The 25,677-nt window shown below is 43.4% G+C and overlaps 3 protein-coding genes across 4 annotated transcripts; 1 reads left to right on the top strand and 2 right to left on the bottom strand.

The window, feature by feature from the left end:
* Window positions 1-476: 476 nt before the first annotated feature.
* LOC123452855 (signal peptidase complex catalytic subunit SEC11A-like) lies at window positions 477-3,105 on the bottom strand. The gene is made up of 8 exons (XM_045129578.1): window positions 2,841-3,105; window positions 2,179-2,291; window positions 1,672-1,743; window positions 1,496-1,531; window positions 1,348-1,393; window positions 1,094-1,181; window positions 944-1,001; window positions 477-767 (listed from the first exon to the last, which is right to left on the bottom strand). Exons 1-8 carry the CDS (start codon window positions 2,917-2,919, stop codon window positions 717-719), a joined length of 543 nt encoding a protein of 180 aa, XP_044985513.1. The 5' UTR covers window positions 2,920-3,105; the 3' UTR covers window positions 477-716.
* Window positions 3,106-5,152: 2,047 nt separating this feature from the next.
* On the bottom strand, window positions 5,153-10,315 carry LOC123399038 (probable CoA ligase CCL12). Of its 2 annotated transcripts, XM_045093469.1 has the most exons (14): window positions 9,688-10,310; window positions 9,128-9,257; window positions 8,750-9,009; window positions 8,434-8,635; window positions 8,316-8,356; window positions 7,863-7,985; window positions 7,632-7,705; window positions 7,313-7,533; window positions 6,968-7,062; window positions 6,669-6,885; window positions 6,467-6,592; window positions 5,817-5,915; window positions 5,526-5,735; window positions 5,153-5,434 (listed from the first exon to the last, which is right to left on the bottom strand). In XM_045093469.1, the coding sequence occupies exons 1-14, from the start codon at window positions 9,957-9,959 to the stop codon at window positions 5,321-5,323; spliced, it is 2,184 nt and encodes a 727-aa protein (XP_044949404.1). In that variant the 5' UTR covers window positions 9,960-10,310; the 3' UTR covers window positions 5,153-5,320. The 2 variants fall into 2 exon arrangements, with proteins under 2 accessions (XP_044949404.1, XP_044949403.1); XM_045093468.1 differs by having other exon boundaries at window positions 5,526-5,915; window positions 9,688-10,315.
* Window positions 10,316-17,195: 6,880 nt separating this feature from the next.
* On the top strand, window positions 17,196-21,657 carry LOC123452853 (probable CoA ligase CCL12). The gene is made up of 14 exons (XM_045129574.1): window positions 17,196-17,468; window positions 17,764-17,893; window positions 18,000-18,259; window positions 18,371-18,572; window positions 18,650-18,690; window positions 18,930-19,052; window positions 19,200-19,273; window positions 19,387-19,607; window positions 19,883-19,977; window positions 20,062-20,278; window positions 20,351-20,476; window positions 20,830-20,928; window positions 21,009-21,218; window positions 21,309-21,657. Exons 1-14 carry the CDS (start codon window positions 17,200-17,202, stop codon window positions 21,420-21,422), a joined length of 2,181 nt encoding a protein of 726 aa, XP_044985509.1. The 5' UTR covers window positions 17,196-17,199; the 3' UTR covers window positions 21,423-21,657.
* Window positions 21,658-25,677: the final 4,020 nt, after the last annotated feature.

Genomic DNA, 25,677 nt, shown 5'->3' with positions numbered 1-25,677 from the left:
ACGGAGAGGGGTAGTCGCCGCCGGATTCGTCGCCGGAGAGGCCCTGGGCAGCGGGCGGCCCGCCACCGGTGGGATTGGGGAGGGAATAGGTGGGCCTCACCCCTCTCTTTCCCGCGGCGCGGCGCCCCAAATTTTGGGCCGTTGCCCTGACACCGACGTGTGGGTCCCGCTGCTGCGCCGGGTGGGGCCAGTGCTGTGGGTACGAAATATTTCTGTGGAAACCCAATATCACCCACCCCGAGTGGGCCCTACCGCTTCCGGTTGGCGTACGTTTCCGTCGGCCACGTCGCTCGGCTCGTGATCTGACCGCATGATCTCCATCAGACGGCACACTGTGCGCTTGCGCAGGAACAGGATGATGCTGTATTGCTGCGTTACAGAAATTTTGATGGAAACAGTGGGAGGCTGACAAGTGGGGACCCGGGGTCCAACCACCACTGAGATAGCGTCGTAAAGAGAATTTTATTTTCCGAAAATGCAACTAAAACTTGATTACATTTATTCAATGCAATAACCAGTTCGATATCATTAGTTAGGACTATACGAAGATGAGTGTAGTGTTGCATAACACCTTGTCTGGCGGACCAGGCATATACTCTGAAGTCAAAACAGATACATGAAAGCTTCCATTCAACACACGATGCAAGATTTTCAGCTCTCAGTTACTTCTGCGCTACTACAAGACCAAACTACGACCCTACGACAAGGTAGAATCTTCAGTCTTTCGAGGTTATCACCAGCAGGCCCAGCGCGCCGATCAGAAGGTACTGCAGCAACGAGCATCATATATCAATCAGCATTCCAGCTATATTGTACAGATTGCGTGCATTTTCTTATTTCTATTTTAGATCTCCCATTAACCAGAGTAACGGGCGGCAGTTTGGAATAGAACAACCATCGTAACCTCAGGGTTGGTCGGTATACTTAATAAGACTAAGCATACCTTGATGATCGGCTTCTCAGTCATCACAATGGTAACCCACCCAACGTGCGGAAGATAGCTGTTCGCAGAACAAAATAGCAGTGAAGTCAGCTTAATAGCTTTTCACCAGCATGAAGGCAGGTAAGTGATGCAAGTGTGATGGACACTCACCCTACAGCCCGCCCCATGATGTGATGCTGCTGAAGCCACAGCTGTCCGTGCGCGTACAGCAGTCGGTCATCCCCGAAATTGTTGTCACCTGGAGGACAGTTTACCAGTTGAGATAGAACCATGTAGTGGCATCTACTGTGAATTATACATTGCTAGATGTTGATTATTATTGCCGGATTGCACAAAATGCTCTACCACTGAGCACTATAATCACTGAAGAAACTGATGGCACCGAAACTGAACATGATGGTTACCTTTTGTGAGGATGTCAACTTCAGCACTTTCCTGGCGTTCATGAACCTGTACAGAACGTCGAGTAAACTCAGATGTAGCACTGAAAAAAAAAACTTCACATATAACATAGATAAGATTATTCTTGTGATGACTTGAAATACCAATTACCTTAATCACACGGTGAACAATTGGAATTTCACGACCCTACATACATAACAATCAGACGTTAATTTATTGTTGTAAGGATCATGTAGAAGCACACAGTAAAGCTGAATACAGCACCAACAGCTGATGAATCCATGATTGAGCTACTGATTTATAGCTTAACAAGCAGTAGGACTTACATCAACATTAAAAACAACTATTTCTCCAGTACGGATGGGTTCTTTGCTCATGCGCAAAAACAGGATATCACCCTGCAAAGCATATGATGAATCATTCAGCAACAGCAATGTAGAAAGATGATGGCACATTACAGGAAGCAAAATAGAGTCTGAAATGAAACTAAAACTAGAAGATATGCGCTGATACAACTTGCCAAATAGGGCACTTAAAGGAAAATGTTGAGATGAATGGGGCCAGTATCTTAATGGTGCATGACAAGACAATAAGGCAATCTTCCACCTTTCACAAATCGGTAGAATTTCTAGGAAACCATTGTCTTCTTATAAATATACTGAAATTTCCATCCATGTATTGCACATGCTACTTCTGACATTTAGATTGATCACAGATAAGTGGATATTTTCATACAAGCAGCGAGTGAAACACTTCAATCCACCTCAGATGCACAATGATAAGAAAAGCATGCATGTAAATTGATTCTAATATTGTGTAACGAGCTAACTGACCCTTTTGAATCCAGGCTCCATGCTACCAGAAAGAACCACGACCACCGGGGACTCACTCCCAGTCGCAACCATCAACCCCTTCCATATGATCAATGCCGACGTAACAATCATACCTGGCACAGCAAACATTCAGAGGTCCAGTATAAGAGCACTGTTGCAATCAATCAATCAATCAGCATATCTAGGACTACGGAAAAGCAAAGCCCCGACCTAATAACTAACAAAAGCAGAGTAACTGATATAAACCCCGTCTTTTCTTTTTTTTCTGAATATCATGAACTAGTATCTAATCTGTCAGAAGCAAGGAACGGCATTTGCGACAACAAGCTGGTACCTGGTAGGTTTTAAAAGGAAGACTATCGCACCCATGATTCATGCAGGGCATAAATTCCCAGCTCTACCTCTCTAATGCTGGCACGCCCAACTCGTTCGCTCATGTAACTGTTTACAACCCTTCAGGAAAGCTCGCTTAATACAGCCCGCGGAACCAGATCAAGAATCGTAGAACCTCAGGATCCACGAGGATGCTGAACATAATCGAGACACTACTGGGATCACGCGGCGAACCCCCGCCGATCTGAGCGCGAAATAGGTCGGGGAACACTTCTTGGAATGAAAGAAAGGAACGGGAAGAGAAGAAGGGGTGGGAGAGCGGGCGTCACCGAGGCTGATGATCTGGGAGAGCACCTGGCGGAGCTGCATCGAGCGGATCGACTCCACCTGGTCGCCGATGAACCCCATCTCGCCCGGCGCTCGGCGGGGTGCTATCCGCTTTTCCGGCGAAGACCCCCGGGGATGCTCCGTATTTGCTTCCGGCCCGGCCCGGCGCGGCTTGGTACACGTCGGCGGACCTGTTTCGGTGCGTGGGATGGGGATCGGACGGCAACCAGAGGGTTTTCGTTCCCCGGCTCGAAAGCACTTGGAATCGCAAAACATCTGGAATTTCCATCGGCATACATCTAAAATATCTCAAAAATTTAATTTAGACCCCAAATCAAGGAATAAAAATCACCAGTTCAGCTATGACAAATGTTATTGTTCGGCATTTAGCCCGTTTTAAACTAACTCATTCATGATAGGATTGATCCTTTTTTCCTCGGGTTTTATGGGTTGATATAGATGTAATTTTATCCTTATATGCATCGAGAAAAACCAAAGACGTCAAATGTGGAGCTAGAGATAACATATACGGAAGACTTTTTGATATAGCATTAGATTTTATGAGGCTCGTTGGTGGTGTGTGTATTTTCTTCTATTCATTCTATTTATGTGGTCTAGACTGTAGATATAAAAATGATAACGCCTACATAAGTCAATTATCAGCATCATTATATGCTTAAGGGAGTCTCTATCTCGTGCACCATTTTATCTTCAACCATGTTTTTAGTTCATCTTCCTATGGTACGTTAACTTCATGACGCAACCTTCCCCTCCCACTCCATCATCATCGTTCCAATGTCGCCCACAACTCCATCTAGCGATTACTAACTCGTATGTGGATTAATAAAATCGTTGGATATCAAGTACTAATTTTTAACACTCTACTTTTTGCGAGGTTCACGGACACTACACTAACTCTTTAGTTTTCTAAAAGATGCAGTAAACTAACTCTTTGCTTGTGTTGCATGTGTATAAAGAGTCGTTGAATCGAGAGACAGACGACTTTGACATAGCCATCGCCGGCACAAGCCAACCTCCAGGGGGGGGGGGGGGGGGCAGGGTGGCCACACTAGTCCCCGGGAACCAAGGGGTCCATCGGGCAGTATATGCTACGTACTAACAAGCCTCGATAAATTAAAGCATTGTTGGCCCTTATGTAGTGCCTCATCTGCATGACCACATTAGTTTTGTTATAATTTGTGAGTATAGCGAGGCAGAAGTTTAGTCTATTGCAGTGGGTTAAAAGTGAGCCACCATTACTGAAAAAGGCTTTCGCCCCTCTTTATAAACAAAACAACGATTCGGGGCAGCATTTTATCGACTCTTGTAGACTACACGAATGTTCACTCCGTTGTCTAGAGAACATCGTCCCCGACATGCATACATGAGCTTCTTTTAAAATATGGCTATCATTTGAATGATTATCAATAAAGTTCTCAGTTACACGAAAAAAATACGCTGCATAATACGAGTTGTGATCCCAGACTCATCTGAACTGTAAATTAAAAGAAAAAGCAGCAATAAATTTGAAAAAATGCATCCAAGATGCTAAGGGTGCGCTAGAAGCGTCCATTTTTTCATGATCAAATTACATCCGAGGAGCTCGTGGCAAAAAAACAAAATCGGGATCTACACAATGCTTTTCTCAAAGTTTCATTTACAAAACGCGTGCTTCGGATGTCATTTGACCACGAAAAATTGCACGTACCTGGGTATCTTGAATGCCTAAAAATTTAGATTTCTACCATTTTTTTGTAATTCACTGCTCATGGACAGGTGAATATGACAAGTGTAGATGAGCGTGGGCTCCGAATCTCTCGCATAATATGCATCTAATCAGGCAGTTGGATTCCTGTGACTGGACAGGGAGGGGGTATATGGGGCAGTGATCTTATCGATGTGGCGGTTGACTTGAAAGCTTGACTCCTTCAGCTTTGGCAGCCATGAAAATTTGGCTCATCTTGCTGTCTTATGCCAAGTGAGCTCCCAAAAGTCAAAGACTTGGCAGGGTGCATAGACCATAGATTCATCAATATGGATTTTGTTTTATTGTATGATCACGATGTGTTCTTGACAAAAATATCAGCACTTATCTTTCAGGCGGGATCACGCATGTTCGGTATATATGGAAACTTGCATATTAAAAAAAAAACTTTTGTTTTCCCCAACCCGAATTGGCTTTGAATTTGATATTTTAAATGGATACTTGATCCCAAATAAGTTCAGATTTCCAAGGCTTCAGTTTGCTAAGTCTGGTAAGGACACTACATAATGCAACTCATCTTGTCTTGAAAGATAGTACGAAGGAAAAACGTAAGAAAAATGTTAGGACTTAAAAACCTTCAAACATACAGCGGTCCATTTTAGCGAGCAAATCACCCTTATTACTTCCAATGAGCTGTACACACCCAGAGTTTAATAATACTTGGATTATGAAGAGCTATTTCCTACTGAAAAAAAATATAAGCATCCCACAGGCCCCTTAAAGCTTGCTGCGATTCGCCAGTTCTTGCTTCAGCTGATCCCTCAGGACCCTTCTCAGCAGCTTGTTCGAAGCAGTTCTCGGGAACTCGGGGACGACTTTCACATAGCTCACCTGTCAGGAAGAACAGATGGTCCCAATTCCCTCATTACACATGTGTCCATCTGATCATCTTAACTGAAGGTCAGAAAAAAGAAGCTCTCACCTTGAAAAGGGGATTGAGGTTCCTCTGGATGGCTCTCTGGAACTTCCTCTTCAGAAGATTCTCATCGTATGGCGCGGATCTATCTTTTAGCACTGCCAAGATGGCCAGTTGTTCTGGTCCCCCGCCGGAAGGTTTGACGCTAACAGCTGCTGTTTCCAGCAGACCTTCATCGGCTCCGTTACAAACCCGTTCGATCTCCACTGAACTTGTCTGTCCAGAAAAGAGCAACAATGAATTGGTTCCATGAAATGCAAACGATGGACTGAAAACATTGAAAGGAGCAGCTTCAACCTTAATCCCTCCAAGATTCATGGTGTCATCTGCTCTGCCCTGTACCACGTAGTAGCCACCTACTGTCCTCTGGATTATATCTCCATGTCGTCGGAGTTGCTGCGGTAGAAATGCCATCAGAATGTGTGAGCTTTCACCATTCTGGTTGTTACTGAAAACTTCTAATAGTATCTAGTTGGATTATTGCTGGGTTTTTCATAGCACACTTATCAATGCAACTTATGTCAGGGCACAATAACATGTCAAAATCACATACTCCCTCCGTTCCAAAATATAAGACCTTTTAGGAATTCCACTAGGAGACTACATACGGAGCAAAATGAGTGAATCTATACTTTAAAATATGTCTATGTACATCCGTATGTAGTTTATAGTGCAATCTCTAAAAGGTCTTATATTTAGGAACGGAGGGAGTATTTGCTTCTCGTCCTCTCGGTAGGGCTCCAATCGGAAAATTGGAGAGCTTACTTGTTTTTAAAAGCATAACAAGTTGTCTACCTTGAACGTTGAATATCTTCCCAACAATTTTTGTCAAACAGTTTAGATAAATGGCCAAAGCTAAGAAATCACATGGACTGTTGTTAAAATTATGAATTATGATGTGTTCATACAAGAATATAAATGGAGAACTGAGGTGAGCAACTCTATACCCGTCCTCTGTAAATGGGCATTCCATCGAAGTAAACCTTATCATGGTCAGCATTCAGAAGCCGATCGGTGGCACCAAAATATAAAGGGAAGAGACCCACTTCTCCAGAACAAGGTAGATCATCTGGCTGCCATAGCAAAAGTCAAATGGTTATGCCACAAACACAATCACCAAACTTTGAAAATTTAACGGACAATACTTACATATGGATTTCCCTGTTCATCGAGTATGACAAACCCTGTGGACATTGATGCACCACTGAAAGCTCCAAAAACTTGGGGCTGCAGAAGACTCCCTTGAATGAATGAGGATGCCAGCTCTGTACCACCACAGCACTCAACAATGGGCTTGTAACAGGTACGCGAAGATAGCCACAGATTATCATCAATATCAGAAGCCTCCCCTGTCGTAGCTAGTACCCTGCAATTGTTGAATTGCAGCTCCTTACGACGGGCTTGTAATGAAGTTGAAATGCTTTCTAACAGTGTAAGTAGCAGTTCACCTGATTTTGGTCCAGTCTAGCCCTTTAGTGTGATTCCCAGCCTTCCATGACTTCACCAAGCTAGGCACAGATCCTAATGCACTCACATGGGCATCCTGCAATTTATTTTAATGGATCCATGAAGTGCATGCATGATTAAGCGCAGTTTATATTTAACTTCTAATATAAATTTGCTCTGAAGTTATTAGGTAGCCAGTAAGTTTTACCTATACTAGATTCAAGGGAATGAAGTAATGGATACACAAATAAGCTCATGGCAAAAGCCTACTTAACTAAAAAAAGTGGGAACAAGGATAAATCGACATTAGTAATTCAAACCAAGGGATGGCGCAAATTACTCCACACCTGGACAAATTTGCAGAAACCACGTCCAAGTGGAGAACCATGATATAAAGCCAATGTCGCGCCATTCAAAAAGCATGAGAACAATTGAATAGGTCCCATAACCCAACCCAGATTTGTAGGCAAGCAGCCTATGTCCTTTGGGCGAACATCCAAATTTGCCCAGGTATCAGCTCCACATCTGATGGGGCAAAGTTGTGTCCATGGTATAGCTTTTGGCTCTCCTGCACCAGAGCCAAATTTAACAAGATCAAATGATTACGCCTGAAGTTGCAAACAGAGACGAAAGGAAATTGCATCAGAAACTCAGGGTAGTGTATACCAGTTGTTCCTGATGAAAACAGTATATTAATTAGGGCGTCTGCAGATTGATAAACTGGAGAGTACATGCATGACCTGCAAATCCAAGACATATAGCTGCCATGTTGGTCACAACACAAAATCGCCTCTGTTTTGTAATCTGGGTGTTAAATATTTCATGAAAAGAAAGCATCTGAATTCTCACAGCTGTCTATTTCTGTCTGACATGGGAAGGATCAAATTTGTTGCATACCTTCCAGCGGCACGAGAAAGAAAATTTGTCCAGGACATATCGCCACTCCTTAGTGTAACTCCAAGACAGTCTCCAGTTGCAGGAATTACAATAGCTTTACATGAAGTCCCTTTCATGACACAGCTGAAGAATTTGATCTATTTAGTCAAGTGCTGAGAACTGTTCTGTGATAGTTCAGTAAATTTCATGCAGAAAAGTATAAATGAAACATATATTATTAAATCAATGAGAAAAATAGTTTTCGCAGATGTGATCCTACCAAAAGTAACTAATAGTTGCTTGTTATAGTTGAGAAAATAAATTACCCAAAAAGGCTCCATGCCCCGCTTTATAAATAAAGCTAATACCACGATACAAAGCCAACCAAGAACGGAGGTCCACAAATACATTTACATGAGCAAATAAATTTACTGAAACACATATATTAACTAGATAATTCGATCAATCAAATACCTGTAAAGAGGAAATTTCTTCCCTCCCCTAAATATGAAATCCTGAAATATCGTGAAATTAGTATGAGCACTATTATAGTACTGATGCTTGTGAGATGTGCTGGTTGCCACGGTCGAACCTGAGTAAAGATTGCCTTTGCTTTTGCAACCCTCATGCGGGTGTCAATCTCCTGAGGTGCAAAACTGTCTGCTATTGACACAACAACAAAGCCTCCAAGGATGATTGCCAAATAAATAATGACCGCGTCGCATGTCATAGGCATGTCGATTGCAATCCTGTCCCCCTTTTGGAACATGGTATCAAGCGCATTTGCAACAGTCCTGAAAATACCGAAGCAACAAAACCATGATGTTGAAATTGTAGAATAAAACAAATGGAAATTAAAAGTTTTATGTATGCCGCTGCCTACTCTTAATTTGATAAGAGATGCATACATCACTTGAGTGCGAAGCTCCTTCAATGACATACGGTTCACTGGATAATCGTCGAAGCCCTCATCCCTCCATACAATGGCCGTGCTATCATCTGTCCTGTTTTGGGAAGGCCATGGCAGGAGACAACATTCAGCAATGTTGAGCACTGCACCTGGGAACCATGTTCCTCCCTTCTTTGACTTATCTGACGCGTCTAGAATCGACGTCGGTTCTCGTAGGAACTTGGTGGAGAGCTCCTTTAGCACAATTTTCCAGTAGACCTATGCAATGATCACTAAGGGGGCTATTATGAAGGAATGAAACTCTAAACAGATGTTCTAGCTGCTCGCTTATATTGCGAAGTAAATTCCAAATTGAGACCCGAAAAAAAAAACTGACCTCCTGATTCTCAACGGCGAACTTGTGGAAGAGGCCAAAGCTTGAAATTGGATCCTTATAGGATGCTCCTAGCAGCTTGGGTCCATTCTCTTCCATCACTCTCCCGAGATTTGTTTGTTTGCAGTCAATCCTGCAACAATCGCGATATATATACAATCGTGTCATGAAGTGAAGTTATGTATATATACACCAATCATCCTATCACATAGACACATAGTAGTGTTAAATGATCCGAATTCACAGCCCAGTTATAAGCTTAGAAGACTTATATATATTTAGGAACGGAGGGAGTAGTATCATATCAAAATATTACCACTCCCCTGTTTTACTTTTGTTGTTAGGCCAAATGCTGGGCTAAATGGAATCACGACTCATGAGCTTAACTGATTGGTGGGATTAGGCAAGCAGTCACTTTTAGCACTGGTTAGCCATCGATTGCAGCGAGCACCATCAAAGGGATCAAACATTTGGCAGCAATAGGATTAGGGCGCACACTGACGAGCCCTGCTCAGCTGTTTTTTAGAAAGAAAAGAAAGATGGCGGCGGACGGCGTGACTCACGCGGAGGGGAACCAGTAGGGCGGCGGGCCGCGCTGGGCGCTGTCCCAGCCGGCGTAGACGGAGTAGTACACCAGCTGGTGCAGCGCGTGCGGGTGGTCCGGCCGCAGCACCCCCGCCGCCACGACCGCCGCCCACGCGGCGGCCGCGTCGCCGCCGCCGACCGCGGACCGGAGGGCGGCGAGGAAGGGCCCCGCGTCGGCCTTGGCGAGCCCGGCCGCCTCCACGTCGCTGACGCGGACCTCCCGCACGCTCCCCCTCGCGATCGCTGCCATGCGCCCCGCGCGCTCGCTCGCATGCACGCTCTCGGCCGGCCAGCTGCTTCGGCGTGCTAGCCTCTGCGCGAGTGGTGTAGTAATGGTGACACCCTGATAATTAATTTATGGGCGCGCGCGTTTGGACGCATTGGGAGCTGGCTGGGCGGACGACGACGATGGGAATGAGGAAGGAGAGATTAAAAGAAACAGAGGGCGGCGTTCGATGTAGTGGTTGCGGGTTGCTGCGCTCAGAGCGAGGCCGACGCGGGAGTCGAATCGGATTGAGAGGGATGGCTGAGTGGCTGACGGTGGCGGCGGCTACGGCGAGGGGACTCGTTCAGAGGCCGGCAATTCTTCATGCCGGAATTGCATAGCGCAGAGGGTATCTGCAGACAGTGACATGGCGCGAAACTGATTTCTAGCTCACAATTTTTTCTAGGCTATGTTTAAAACCACAATAGATTATAATAAGGAAAATGTTTCCTATCAATCAGGGATCGGTGCGCGTCGACCATCTCCGCAACCGTTCGATCAACACTTAATCATGGGGCGCACAACACTCCTCATACCGCTATAATGTTTTGCAACATTTGTCGTGTTGCAAAACTGCAACACATGGAAAGTTGTGGAATGCCTGATTCATCTATTTTCTCGCTGCCTCGACCCATCCGCACAGTCGCCGAGCAGGGAGATGCATGTCGCACCACCGCGCCCTACGTCGGCCGACGAGATTGTCCCACCGCGTGCCTCCCGCCTTCATGCCATGTCGGATCTATCGAATTCCTCCCCGCTGACCAGATCGAGCGACGCCAACCTCGTTGTTGCTGGAGACGACAGGTCGTGCCGCAGCTCCAACCCCGCTGACCAGATCTGACAGCCGTGCCAGCCGCGCCGCCGCCCCCGATGTCGGGGCCCTCCCCTCCCCCACCCTCTCGCGCCACCGGCCGGCCATCTGGTCGCCGCCAGCCGCATCATGAACATTGCAAATTTTTCTGCAACCTAACCTTTGTTGCAAAAATTTCTGAAACATGACCTTTGTTACAAAAAAAGATCTTTCCGCAAAAGTACCTATGTTGCAGAAAGACGAAGAATTTATTTTCCTGCAACAAGCAAATTGTTTCTGGAACTCGACCGTTGTTTCAGGAATTAACGGGTCCAAAATTTATTTCTTGCAACAAAACAAAAGTTTCTGCAACTCAGCCATCGTTTCAGGAATTATGGGGTGCTTGGCCGGAGCAGATCGGACGGCTACGTGTAGATCGGACGGCCCTCCAAGTGATGGATGTTTAGTAAACATCCGCCGGTGGATGCGTAGCATGCCTCTTATAATAATCTCGATACGAAGATAGATTATATAATCTGGTTTATAAAAATAATCTAGATGAGTTTGGAGATCAGAATATATAAACTATAATCCAGGTTTTAAATTGCATAATGACATGTGTGCCCTCTATTTTTTTTAAAAGGAGGGTGGCGCCGGAAGGAATGTAATTATCTGGAACTATACAAGAATAATGGGTCATTAGTAATTTATAATATGATTTTAGCTGCGTAGAGTAGATTATGAATTTTAATAATCTATACCTAGTTTTATAATCTACACCATAATTTATCATGTTTAGAGACAAAATTAATTATAAAAACTGAATTATATAATCTGAATAGTTCCAAACAGAACCCTATTATTGAATTATGCTATTTGAATCTATCAGATTGCGCTCCAGATCCGAAGTTGCTCGATGTTAGAGGTCTCTTGCTACCCCACTGGTACGCTGTCTCTCCTCTCTTATACCGAGTTGATTTTTTTGATGAACCTCAGTTAGTCATGTACTTATTTGTTGGCTGTGGTACATTAGTCATATAAAATGTCGTAATTTTCATTTAATTTCACGATAAGAATAGTGTGTTATTTACCTACAATACATATGTCAGTTTGAGTTCCTTAGAACAACTCTAGCAGACCCCGCATCCCACCCTGACCCAGAAAATAACCGTCAAAATGCGGGTCGGGACGAAAAAACCTGCCCGATCAGACCCCGCATCCCGCCCCGGTCCGCAAATATTTTTGCGGGGCACGGTAAAATTTCGGCCCCAACCCGCAAATTCGCGGGTTTCCTCCTCGCCGCTGCAGTGCCCTGCATATAAGCGGAAGCGGTTGGTGGAAGGGACATTTCAGCCCGCGCTTTCCCCCACCAACCACCTCACCTCTCCCCCCTCGCGCCGCCGCCACCCCCGCCGCCCAAGGTTCCGGCGAAAGCAGCTCGCCGAAAGGCCGCCACACGCACGAGGCCTCCCATCCCTCCTGTGCCGGCGGGTCGTCGGATTTGCGGATCTGCCGACCCGTAAAAAAGCATATTCCACGCGTTATGCGGGATCTGCATCCGCGGCCGTACGCGCCGGCCCGCAAAGACGTTTTTCCGCTAACTGCAATCACGCTTTGCGGGCCGGACGAATGCGGGGTCTACTAGAGTTGCTCTTACAGAATATTTATGGATTGTAGAGAGCAAATCAAATACTTGGTAGAAAGTAAGAAGGAAACTTCAAAAGAATTTTGGCATTCCATGGTCGAAACACAACCAAAGATTATGGCCTTCAGGTAAAATAAAGATTATACCTTTCAAGTGCTACTTCTCTAGGTTATTGTTTCATATACTCCAACACTTGGTACGCCCGTATTATGCACTATTAGGAATAGAGGTTCACTGATGGTACTGTATGTGCAAATATCCTTTCAAGTACGCGACAAAATGATTTTATTGTAGCATATTGAAAATGGATTCCAAATTTGGATAATCTGATTCATCACGTGAATCACTGAATATACTCTCTTCGTTTTTAAATATAAGTCTTCTTACAAATTTCACTAGACACTAATAGAAAATAAGCCTTTGGTTCGACACGTTAGTCCCGGTTGGTTTACGAATCACGACTAATGCTTTCACTATTCCCGGTTCATGAGGGGAGTCTTTAATCCCGGTTTATCAGAAACCTCTAGTCCCGGTTTGTGTTAACACAAACCGAGACTAAAGGGGTGGTGACAGAGTTGCGTCAGGCTTAAGCCCCTGCGAGGATCATTAGTCCTGGTTAGTAATACAAATCGGGACTAGAGATATATCCCCGTTTTCTTATTTGTCTCCTCTGTTTTCTTCATTTGCTCGAGTTCATCCTCCATTTTTCCTAGATTTGTCAAGATTTGAGACGTCCCATCCATCCAAGTATTCACAAAGGTAGCAATTTTTTCCTTTCATCTCTCATTGTTAGATTAGCTTGTGCAATGCTCTATAATTATAATGATGATGGGTTTTAGTTTGGGAATAATTATGTGGGAGTTTATTTGATTTATATGCAATTTGAGCTCAAATTAATTTCTTAGTTTGCATATGTGTAGGTGTGGTTTACTTACTGCCTTCCCGTTCTGTCCTAACCACCGTCGATCGCCCGCAGTCGCACCGTCTCGAAGCCGGCACCACCTTGATGATCATCTTGTTTTTATCCTTTTTATTTTAAAAAATCTTATTTGTATGATTTAAATATTTTTCTTACCTGTATGGTTGTTTGTTACAAGTGTGCATGAACTATATGTGTGAACTTATATTAATTTGGTCTTTTTGGTCTCGTGTAATGAAGATGGACCGATAATGAATATACGATGACCGACGCTCTCCTCAGTTCATTGATGGCTTGCAGATTTTTCTGTGTGTGGCTGAGGCAAACCAGCGAAATGGTTTTATGTCTTGTCCATGTGATGTGTGTAAGAATAATAAAACTTACTCTAAGTCAAGAGTCATTCATTTTTTTAAACAAATATTCATCTCTTACAAAGGTATTTTATTTTTGAAAACTTATTTCAACTTCAGACTTTTTGTGCGCTCAATATGCATCATTCAAAGTCAGGTCATCAATTTTCAACCATTTCTCACCTCATTTACTATTTTTCATGGATTTAATGCTTCTTTTTGAGCTAAATGACTCTAAAATTGAAAAGCGATACAAATAAACTCTGGAAAGGTTGAAACTTGATATGGTATCATCATTTCACTCACATAGCATGTGCTAAAAAGTTAGGAGGGTTACGACAAAAACTGAATTCACTTCGTGTACAAAATGGACAATCTCTTTCGAAGTATCACGGTTTCAAATGAATATTAATCTCTTACAAAGATATTTCTTTTTTTTAAACTTATTTTAACTTCAGACTTTTTATGTGCTCAATATGCATCATTCAAAGCCACGTCATCAGTTTTCAATTCTTTCTCACCTTATTTGCTATATTTCATGGAATTAATGGTTTTTTTGAGATAAATGAACTGAAATTTGAAAAACGCTACAAATTAACTATGAAAAGGCTGAAACTTGGCATGGTATCAACATTTCACCCACATAGTAAGTATTAAAAAGTTGAAAGACTTACAACACTAATTGGATGTACGTCGTGTACAAAATGAACAATCTCTTTCGAAGTATCACGGTTTCAGACGAATACACATCTCTTACAAAGGCATTTAATTTTTTAATAACCTGAAAATTACTAAATTTAATATAATGATAGAACACACTAATATTAAACATTAAAAAAGAATGACAAAAAAATCTATTTTAATGTAAAGTTACTCATAAACTAGTGATTCACACAAATTTCAACTGATGGGTTCAGGTCTGAGTGCAAGGGTTACGTGAATGTTAAAGCATCCCAAGCACCCCTATGATGCACTTGTGCGTTGTGGAACAAAAATAAGTTGGAAACGCTTGCTAGCTAGCACCGGTGTTGACGTGTTGCACAGGCACTCAACGGTGTACAAGGCCTAACGGAGAGCTGGTCTATTTTTCTTTTCTCTCCTTTTCTCTCCCTAATAAAAAAAGCAAATTCGGTTTCTGGTCATCCGTCTTGAAAATTACTCCTAAAGTTTGCATAAATTATCCACCATGCCACCGGTAAATAATAGAAAACGTTTCACAAAGCGAAAAAATTTGGACTGGGCCGGCCCATGTAAAAACCTCCTATATTACACGCTGCACACTGGGAGAATATCCAGCACACCGTATGGGCCGGCCCATGCACAGGCGCCTGTTTTTAGTTTCCGTTTATTTATTTATTTTCAGTTCCGTTTTATTTTTTTATTTTAAATAATTTATAACTTTAAATAATCTTTAAAATTTCAATAAACTGAAAATTATAAGTCAACATATTTAAAAAATTAAAATGTTTTTGACTTCAAAAACTGCTCGGAGTTTTGTAAAAAATGCTCGCATATACAATAAAATGTTTGCAATTTTATAAAACTGTTTGTACAATAAGAATAGTCCATGATCTCAGATACAATTCCATGTATTAAAAACTATTAAATGCATTTAACAAAATGCTTTCTAATTCAAAATATGTCCTAAAATTTTAAAAATAGCTAATGCCTGTTTGATAGTTTAAAAAAAAATTCCGTTCCATTTTTGTTTATTTATAATTTAACTAATTTAGAATCACAAAAACTTTTGCATATTAAAAAATAGGAATTTGGATTAAAATGCTGACGATTTTTTATTTTGAATTAAAAATAGGATTCAAAAAAGCGCCGGATTTTTATATTTTGTTGCAAATTCCAAAACAATGTCCATGAATTTAATAAATATATTACAGATTTATAAAAATGTTTGTTTATTCAGAAAAATTTCATGCATTTCAAAAAATGTTTGTGAATTTAAAATAAAATCATCCAACATCAAAAATTATGTTCGTCTTTTCTTGAATTGGTGGCCAATTCAAAAGAAAATATTTAAACCCGTTCGAAATATAAAAAATATTCATAATTTTTAGTAAATGTTTGTAAATTGTAAAAATGTTCTCGGTTTTAAAATCATTCCCATATTTATTAAAATTGTTCACGAAAGATCTAATGTATGTAGTTAAACATTAATGCTTCCAAGTCTTTGTGACAATTACCTGTGTGAATTTTGAAGAATTAACTATTAGATGGGTCGGATTATTATTGTATGTTTTATAAAAAAAATCTTGAAATTCAGAATAAATCTTTGAGTTACCAAGATTTTTGACAACCATGATATTTTTTTTAAAATGTAAAGATTGTTTCAATTTGTGAATAAATTTAAAAGAAGAAACATTTTCTTGCGTTTGTGCACAAAATTTGTAAATCAAGCGATGATATATGAATATAATGGGGTCATCATCATTGGAGATTATGTTTTTTTTCTTCCGTGACAACGCACGAACCATTTTGCTAGTAATAATAAAGCGCGGAGCGTTTCTATCGTCCGTCGCGGTCATTTTACAAAACATCCCTCGCTTTTACAGTATTCAACCTGCAGTCCGTTTTTAGTCAAAAAAGAATCGTTTTTTGCAGTTTTCAGAAAATCCCTGATATTTCAGGTAATCAACCCGCAGTCCGGATTTAAGTCAGAAAAAGAATTTTTTTTTGCATTTTTCCGAAACCCCCCGATATTTCAGGTAATCAACCCGCCCTCCGCATTTTAACAAAAAAAACCCTAACTTTTTAGTTAATTAATTCACATTTTATCTAAAACAAAATTATTCATATCTTTTAAACCGTAAGTTCGATTTTAACATGCTGTATATGAAATTTGATTAAAAAAATGTGTAAAATCTAAATAAGATGTTATTTTTAGCTGTTGAATACTTCTTAAATATTATTTTTGATGGAAACTTAATCTGTAGTGCACGGTCTTTTTTTTTCTCTATTTCCGACGATGATACGAATTACAATAAACATTCATTAAAATAAAATAAAATTGAGAGGAAAGAAAACATCGTTAACCACACATGTACACCTTTGAAAAAACTCATGGAGAGAAGCAACATATTTCTCATCTTATTCCGAGTGACTGAACATTCAAACGCGTTTTTATTGTGTGGATACTAATACCATCGTTGACAACACAAATATGATGTCATGTAAAAATATATTACGTTTAGAACATGTGTTATTTTCTTACGTTACAACACACGGACTCTCTTTTTTTTTTTTTCTGTACCCACCAAAACACCGAGCGCGCAGGCACGCACCACACCACGCCTCCTACCAAACCAGCACCTACCCAGCAAAGCAAAGCCGAGACAGCCCGCAAAAAAACAAGACCGACTTTTTTTTTCTCCTTTTTCTCTGCACCTCGTCGTCGTCGTCGTCAGAGCAGCGATGCCTGCGCCGATAGCATAGCAGTGTCACTACTCATTAGCGCACACACACACTCGCGCGAAGGCGAGGCAGGCGGAGAGCGAGCGAGGCTGCCGGGCATGGCGGCGACCGCCAGGAGCAGCGTGGGGGAGATCCAGGCGGCCGACGTGGAGGCGGCCGGGCTCGCCGCGGCCGACGCGGGGCCCTTCCTCGCCGCGCTCCGCTCGGCGGCCGGCAAAGACGCGGCCGCCGCGTGGAAGGCGGTCGTGGCGGCGGGGGTGCTGCGGCCGGACCACCCGCACGCGCTCCACCAGCTGGTCTACTACTCCGTCTACGCCGGCTGGGACCGCGCCCAGCGCGGCCCGCCGTCCTACTGGTTCCCCTCCCCGTAAGCCTCGCCGTACCCCGTCCATTTTTTGTTGTTGGAAATACAGCTGAGCAGAACAGGCGTTCTCTCCCAGAGCTTACTTTGCTACCAAACTGTTTGATCCCATCGGGTAGTGGGAGCAATCAATGGCTAATCAATGGTGAAAGTGACTGCTAGTCTAATTCCACCTGTCAGTTTAGCTTATCGTTCCATTTCACCCAGCATTTAGCCTAACAACAAATCTATTTTGTTAAGTACTGGCTTATAACTGGTGTGTGGATTCACATCATTCAACACTGCTATGTGATTGTTGCAGGACTGACTGCAAGGAAACGAATCTTGGGAGAGTGATGGAACAGAATGGACCCAAGCTGTTAGGAGCATCATATAAGGATCCAATTTCAAGCTTTGGCCTCTTCCACAAGTTCTCTGTTCATAATCAGGAGGTCAGTTTTTCTTTCTGAATTTGGGATTTACTTCACAGCACAAGCGGACAACATCAGTTCGGAGTTTTATTTCTTCATAATAGCCTCCGAGGTGATCATTGCATAGGTCTACTGGAAAATAGTGCTCAAGGAGCTCTCCATCAAGTTTGTACGACAACCAAAGACGATTCTGGACGCATCAGATAAATCAAACAAGGGAGGGGCGTGGTTCCCAGGTGCAGTGCTCAACATTGCTGAATGTTGTCTGCTACCTTGGCCTTCCCAGAACAAGACAGATGATAGCACAGCTATTGTCTGGAGGGATGAGGGCTTTGATGACTGCCCAGTGAACCGCATGTCCTTGAAGGAGCTTCGCACCCAAGTGATGTATGCATCTCTTAACAAATTAAGAGTAGGGGGCATGCGGAAATATTTAATTCTCTTCTGTTCTATTCTACAATGCTCATCATCATGGTATTGTTGCTTTGGTATTTTCAGGACTGTTGCAAATGCCCTTGATACCATGTTCCAAAAGGGCGACCGGATTGCAATAGACATGCCAATGACGTGCAATGCGGTCATTGTTTATTTGGCAATCATCCTTGGAGGTTTTGTTGTTGTGGGAATAGCAGACAGTTTCGCACCTCAGGAGATTGCAACTCGCATGAGGGTCGCAAAAGCAAAGGCAATTTTTACTCAGGTTCGACCGTCTAAACGAGCAAGTCTTATGACCATCAGTACTGTAGTAGTGCTTATATTAATTTCTTGAGATTTCAGGATTTCATAATTAGGGGATGGAAGAAATTTCCACTTTACAGGTATATGATTGATCAAATTATTTAGTTAGTAGCTTAATATATGTGTTTCCGTAACTTAATTTGCTCAACTCTTACAAGCAAATAATATATAAGTTTGGTAGGATTACATCTTGCGAAAACAATCATTTTGCATTGTTTTAACAATATATATTTCATTTATACTTTTTTGCATGAACTAACTGAACTATGACAGAACAATTCTCAGCACTTATTTAGATCAATCAAATTATGTTCTTCAGCCGTGTCATGGAGGGGACTTCATCTAAAGCTATTGTAATTCCTGCAACTGGAGACCGTCTGGGAGTTACACTAAGAAATGGTGATATGTCCTGGAAGGATTTTCTTTCTCGTGCTGCCGGAAGGTATGCAACAAATTTGAACCTTCTTATGTCACACAGAAAGTAACTGATTGTGGTTCAGATGCTTTCTTTTCATGAAACACCCAAATTGCAAAACAGAGGTGACTTGTGATGCGACCTACATGGCAGCTAAATGTCTTGGATTTGCAGGTCATCCATGTACTCTCCAGTTTATCAATCTGCAGACGCCCTAATTAATATACTGTTTTCATCAGGAACAACAGGTATAGACTACCCTGAATTTCTAACGCAGTTTCTTTTTATCTCTGGTCGCACCAGTTCTCTACGTTTACAACTTCACTTGTGATTTGATCTGTTTTATTTGCTTCTGGTGCAGGAGAGCCAAAAGCTATACCGTGGACACAGCTTTGTCCCATAAGATGTGGGGCTGATACCTGGGCACATTTGGATGTTCGCCCAAAGGACATTGGCCTGTGGCCTACAAATCTGGGTTGGGTTATGGGACCCATACAATTATTCTCATGCTTCCTAAATGGTGCGACATTGGCTTTATATCATGGTTCTCCACTTGGACGTGGCTTCTGCAAATTTGTGCAGGTGTGGCCTATTTTTCATCATCTCTTGGTTTAAACCGGTTATAATTCAATTTATCCTTGTTCTGATTTTTTTAGTTAAGCAAGCCTTAGCCTTGAGCTTATTTATGTATCTGGTGCTTGTCTTGAATTCAGCATAGATAAAGCTTATTGGCTACCTAATTAAGCTCAGTCTGTTGATGCTAGGATTTTGTCAAAAGTCCCTGCATATTTAAATTAGAAGCTAAATATAAATTGCTCTTACTCATGTGCTTCATGGTAATGTCCATTAAATTGCAGGATGCCCGTGTGAGTGTATTAGGATCTGTGCCTAGCTTGGTGAAATCATGGAAGGCTGGTAATCTTACTGAAGGGCTAGACTGGACTAAAATCAGGCAAGTTGCTACTTACACTGTTAGAAAGCACTCAATTTCATCACAACCTCGCCGACAGGAGCTACAATTTTGTAATTGCTGCAGGGTACTTGCCACAACAGGGGAGGCTTCTGATATTGATGATAATCTGTGGCTATCTTCACGTACCTGTTACAAACCCATTGTTGAGTGCTGTGGGGGCACAGAGCTGGCATCCTCATACATTCAAGGGAGTCTTCTGCAGCCACAAGCTTTTGGAGCTTTCAGTGGTGCATCAATGTCCACTGGGTTTGTCATACTCGATGAACAGGGAAATGCATATGTAAGTATTGCCAGTTGAATCTAAGTTTGGTGATTATCTTTGCGGCATACCATTTGATGTTTGCTCTGACAGCCTGATGATCTACCTTGCTCTGGAGAAGTGGGTCTCTTCCCTTTATATTTTGGTGCTACCAATCGGCTTCTCAATGCTGACCACGATAAGGTTTACTTTGATGGAATGCCCATTTACAGAGGACGGGTATGGAGTCACTTACCTCAGTTCTCCATATCTAAACTGCTTGACAAAATTTGTTATGAAGATATTTGACATTTGCAGTAGTCAACTTGTTCAGCTTTATAAAATCAGTATGCTGTCCAAGTTTTCCAGTGGAGCCCTACCGATAAGATGAGAAGCAAATATGTGATTTTGACATGTTATTGTGCTCTGACATAAGTTGCAACGATAAGTGTGCTATGAAAAAGTAGCAACGATTGAGTCAATGTTCCCCTTTTCTGAACCAACCGAATAAATTCAACTACATACTATTAGAAGTTACCCTCAATAACCCGAATGGTGAATGCTCACATGTTGTAACGGTACCTCTACCGCAGCAACTCCGACGACATGGAGATATAATCCAGAGGACAGTAGGTGGTTACTATATTGTACAGGGCAGAGCAGATGACACTATGAATCTTGGAGGGATTAAGGTTGAAGCTCTTTCTTTCAATGTTTTCAATTCCTTGTTTGCATTTCATGAAACAAAGTCAATGTTCTCTCTCCTGAACAGACAAGCTCAGTGGAGATTGAACGGGTTTGTAATGGAGCCGATGAGGGTCTGCTAGAAACAGCAGCTGTTAGCATCAAACCTTCCGGCGGGGGACCAGAGCAACTGGCTATCTTGGCAGTGCTAAAAGATAGATCCGCAACATGCGATACAAATCTTCTGAAGAGCAAGTTCCAGAGAGCCATCCAGAGGAACCTCAACCCCCTTTTCAGGGTAAGAGCTTCTCTTTTCGACATTCAGTTAAGATGATGAGATGGATACATGTATAATGAGGGAATCAGGGTCGTTTGTTTGTACTGACAGGTGAGCTATGTCAAAGTCGTCCCCGAATTCCCGAGAACTGCTTCAAACAAGCTGCTGAGAAGGGTCCTGAGGGATCAGCTGAAGCAAGAGCTCGCGAATCACAGCAAGCTATAAGGGGCCTAAGGGATATCTATCGCTTTTCAACAGGAAAATGGATCTTCATAATCCAAGTTTATTGAACTCACGGCGTGTTACATAAGGAACGGTTCGATTCCCTTTCATTCACTTCATTGGGGGTGTGTAGTTATTTATTGTGTGTGTTGAGCTCATTGGAAGTAATAAGGCGATGGCTTGCTAAAATTAGATCACTCTGTATGTTTGAAGGTTTATAAGCCATCATATTTTCTTATGTTTTCTCTCTACATCTTCAAGACAGGATGAGCTGCATCATGTAGTGTCAGATCAAAACTCAGATATGTTCTTTTTGTTAGTTTATTTAGGTAGCAAACTAACGATTTAAAAAATCTGAACTTCTTCATACAGTTTCTAAAGCATCAAGTATACATTCAAAGTATCAAATTCAAATCCAGTTTATTTATTTTTTGCGGGAAAATTCAAATCCAATTTGTGTCGGGAAAACCGCAAAGAATATTGTAGCCCTTGGATTTTATACAAGTGACTAATATGATCTCTGCATACCCAAAAATATATCTGAATAGGCATGTTCCATACATACCAGTCATGCATTATCCCATGTCTGATTTCTGAAAGACAACCGTGCTCATGTCTGAAAGATGAAAACTCAGACATGTTTTGGTCATACTAGAAAACAAAATCCATATTATCGGAAACTCTATGCACGCCCTGCGTAGGCGGCTAATTTGACGGAGAGGTTGCACGTGCAACAAGCATAGGCGACTGTAGAAGTTAATCATGTTGTTTCTTTAGGATTAGGAAAGAAAGCCAAACCGAGTCCTAGTAGTATTAGGATTCCTAGTCCTAGTCTATTTCTATAGTCCCTTGTGGACGTGTATAAAAGACACCCTAGGGGTGTTGATTGTAACACCACAAAAACGAAAAGCAATACAAAGCAAAGGCTCGACACGGGCCTTTAGCCATCAAATCCATCGATCAGTTTTATTCGTGTCGCTAGTTACGCAAGTTCCGTCAAGTAGCCGGCCGAAGTAAGAATCGCGTAGGCACGCCTGTACAGCTGCATACGCACGTTCAAAAGCCAACAATTGGTATCTAGAGCCTCGACGATCTACGATCTACGATGACGGACAGCGACGCTGAGTCGGTCGAGTCCGCAGCGGCGGTGCCAAGGCGAACAAGAACAGCGACAAGGTGAAGAAGGGCGGCAAGTCAGCAACCAGTGGTGGAGGAACGGGCGGCGCCAACGTCCAGGCACATCGCAACATCCCCATCCAGTACCCGATGCTCACCGACGCCAACTACGGCGTGTGGGCGGTGAAGATGAAGATTATTCTTCGATCCCTTCGAGTGTGGCAGGCAATCACGGACGACGACGTCGATGACGAGTCCGATGAAGGTGCCATGGCCGCCATAGCCCAGTCCGTGCCGGATTCCGTGCTAATGACATTGGCGGAGTTCGAGACGGCAAGAGAGGCGTGGAACACACTCAAGGAGATGAGGATCGGAGAAGATCGCGTCACCAAGGCTCGGGCACAAGTGCTGAAGCGCCAATTTCACAAGTTGCAGATGGAGGAAACTAAATCGGTGAACGACTATGCCATGCGTCTTACTACTTTGGTGGGAGAGATCCGCGCGCTTGGTGCAAAGCTCGATGAGACCGAGATCGTGGAGAAGTTTTTCAGTTCAGTGACTGATAAATTCACGTACATCATCGGCACGCTCGAGCAGCTTTACGACATCGACGACATGACCATAACGGAGGCAATCGGAGGCTTGAGGACATGGGAAGAGAATGCTCGGGGCTGTCGGAAAGGCAAAGGAGGAGGTAGCGACCAACTCATGTACTCGCGCGCAGATTGGGAGGCCCCAAGTAGCAAAGGAAGGCGTGATGGTGGCGAAGGCTCAAGCAACGTGAAGCGTGACGGACAAACCGGAAAAGGCAAAGGAAAAGGCAAGCCACAAGGTCGTGGTAAGGCGGACCAATCTAAAGGGCGGAAGCCACGAAACTTGGATTTATTCGAGGTTAAGTGCTATAACTGCAATGAGATGGGTCACTTTGCAAAGGATTGTCCAAAGCCTAACAAGCGGGAGATCAAGGCAAATTTGGCAAAGCAGGAAGACGAAGGTCCAGGTCTTCTGATGGCCGAAGTTTGTGATCTCGCTGAAACGGTGGTTGTGAAACCAAGCCGGAAGGTGCTACTTCATGAGGAAAAAGTGACACCAAAGTTATCCGGTGATCAGAACGTGTCGTGGTATCTCGACACGGGTGCCAGTAACCACATGATGGGGTGCAAGGAGAAATTCCTCGAGCTGGAATACGATGTTGAAGGCTTGGTCAAGTTCGGTGATGGTTAAGCTGTGGAGATTTGCGGGCAAGGATCTGTCCTCTTCGAGGGTCTCACAGGCGAACATCGCATACTCACCGGAGTGTACTACATCCCATGACTTCGCAACAACATTATCTCTATTGGGAAGCTTGACGAGAATGGATGCAAGGTGAATATCGAGAATGGAGTGATGACGATCTTCGACAACCTCCGAAACGTGCTAGCTCGTGTTAATCGCACACGGAATAGGCTCTATATCCTCAACCTTGATCGATCTCAACCGGAGTGTTGGCTCGCCAAGAGTGATGATGATTCGTGGTTATGGCATACTAGATTTGGACACGTTAACTTCTACGCCTTGAAGAAGATGTCAAAGATGGAGATGGTATCCGGGATGCCAGTTATTGACCGTGTTGATCGAGTATGTGACGGGTGCTTGGTTGGAAAACAGCACCGCAGGCCGTTCCCTGCTGAGTCTTCCTATCGTGCAAGTGATGCACTCGAGCTGCTCCATGGTGATCTATGTGGCCCTATCACCCCGGCAACTCACGGAGGAAAGAAGTACTTCTTCCTTGTGGTAGATGACTACTCGAGATATATGTGGGTCGTTCTCCTACGATCTAAAGATGAGGTGTTTGAAGCATTCAAGAAGCTGAAGGCTGCAACAGAGATGGAACACAAGCTGAAGGTTCGCGCTCTACGGACATATCGCGGCGGAGAGTTTACGTCGAATGAGTTCAACGACTACTGCGAGAAGATTGGCATAAAGAGGTTCCTCACGGCACCTTACACGCCGCAGCAGAATGGGGTCGTTGAAAGGCGCAATCGAACTGTCGTTGACATGGCAAGGAGTTTACTCAAGAGCAAGAACCTGCCGGGGATTTTTTGGGGAGAAGCTGTCTCGACGGCGGTCTATCTTCTCAACTGGGCTCCAACGAAGGCGGTGATCGGCAAGACTCCGTATGAAGCAATTTACGGATGTAAGCCAAATGTGTCTTATCTACGGACATTCGGGTGCGTGGCACATGTGAAGACGGCGGAGCCGCACCTCTCAAAGCTTGCCGATCGTAGCACCAAGATGGTGTTCATCGGATACGAGAGCAGTTCTGGCACCAAGGCATACCGTTTCTACGATCCACAAACCAAGCGTCTACGGATTTCACGCGACGTCGTGTTTGAAGAAAACCAAGCATGGAATTGGAGCGCCGCAGCCGACGATGCTCCAAACAGTAACATATTTGCAGTTGAATTTCCAACTGATGATGATGCAGGGGAGGATGTCCAGGTGGTTGGCAAGACGCCCAACCAAGGTGACCACAATGGTAGTGATCATCATGGTGCCGACACCGACGACGACGCGCATAGGTCGCAAGGAGATAGCGACAACGCCGCACACGACACGGGTGGAGATCTCGACGACAACATCGACAACGAGGCGCATAGTGACGATGACAATCAAGATGATGGTCATGATCACGACGACTACGCCGACGACGTGGATGTCGATGACATGCCCGAGACTCAGCCATCTTCCTCAAGTGCATCAACATCGACACAATTTCTGTCACCTCCTTCGCAAGCCACAATGGACTCCTCAGGGCCTCGTCGCTACAAGATGCTCAAGAAAGTCTACAAGTACACAAAGCCAGTTACGCTCGAGTACTCCGGACTATGTCTTTTCGGAGTTGAGGAGCCGGCGGACTTCGTAGAGGCGAGCAAAAGTCCTAGCTGGACGCACGCCATGGATGAGGAGATGAAGGCAATTGAGAGCAATGGCACGTGGACCTTGGTAACCCGTCCTCCAAACCAAAAGGCGATAGGTTTGAAGTGGGTTTACAAGTTAAAGAAGGACACACAAGGTGCCATTGTGAAGTACAAGGCAAGACTCGTTGCAAAGGGCTACGTACAACGTCAAGGAGTTGACTATGATGAGGTGTTTGCACCGG

Source organism: Hordeum vulgare, chromosome 5H, assembly GCF_904849725.1.
Source record: "Hordeum vulgare subsp. vulgare chromosome 5H, MorexV3_pseudomolecules_assembly, whole genome shotgun sequence".
NCBI lineage: Eukaryota > Viridiplantae > Streptophyta > Magnoliopsida > Poales > Poaceae > Hordeum > Hordeum vulgare.
Note: the sequence above shows the minus strand (reverse complement) of the source record. Positions and strands in the feature narration are given on the sequence as shown.

Coding starts and splice junctions, on each gene's coding strand:
- LOC123399038 (XM_045093468.1), bottom strand. CDS start 9,959: ATGGCAGCGATCGCGAGGGGGAGCGTGCGGGAGGTCCGCGTCAGCGAC. Junction 8,636..8,749: donor GAGCTTCGCACTCAAGTGAT/GTATGCATCTCT, acceptor CGGTATTTTCAG/GACTGTTGCAAATGCGCTTG. Junction 5,916..6,466: donor TGCCCATTTACAGAGGACGG/GTATAGAGTTGC, acceptor TTTCTACCGCAG/CAACTCCGACGACATGGAGA.
- LOC123452853 (XM_045129574.1), top strand. CDS start 17,200: ATGGCGGCGACCGCCAGGAGCAGCGTGGGGGAGATCCAGGCGGCCGAC. Junction 17,469..17,763: donor TCCTACTGGTTCCCCTCCCC/GTAAGCCTCGCC, acceptor TGATTGTTGCAG/GACTGACTGCAAGGAAACGA. Junction 20,477..20,829: donor TGCCCATTTACAGAGGACGG/GTATGGAGTCAC, acceptor CCTCTACCGCAG/CAACTCCGACGACATGGAGA.
- LOC123452855 (XM_045129578.1), bottom strand. CDS start 2,919: ATGGGGTTCATCGGCGACCAGGTGGAGTCGATCCGCTCGATGCAGCTC. Junction 2,292..2,840: donor CTCCCAGATCATCAGCCTCG/GTGACGCCCGCT, acceptor TTGCTGTGCCAG/GTATGATTGTTACGTCGGCA. Junction 1,002..1,093: donor ATCATGGGGCGGGCTGTAGG/GTGAGTGTCCAT, acceptor TTCTGCGAACAG/CTATCTTCCGCACGTTGGGT.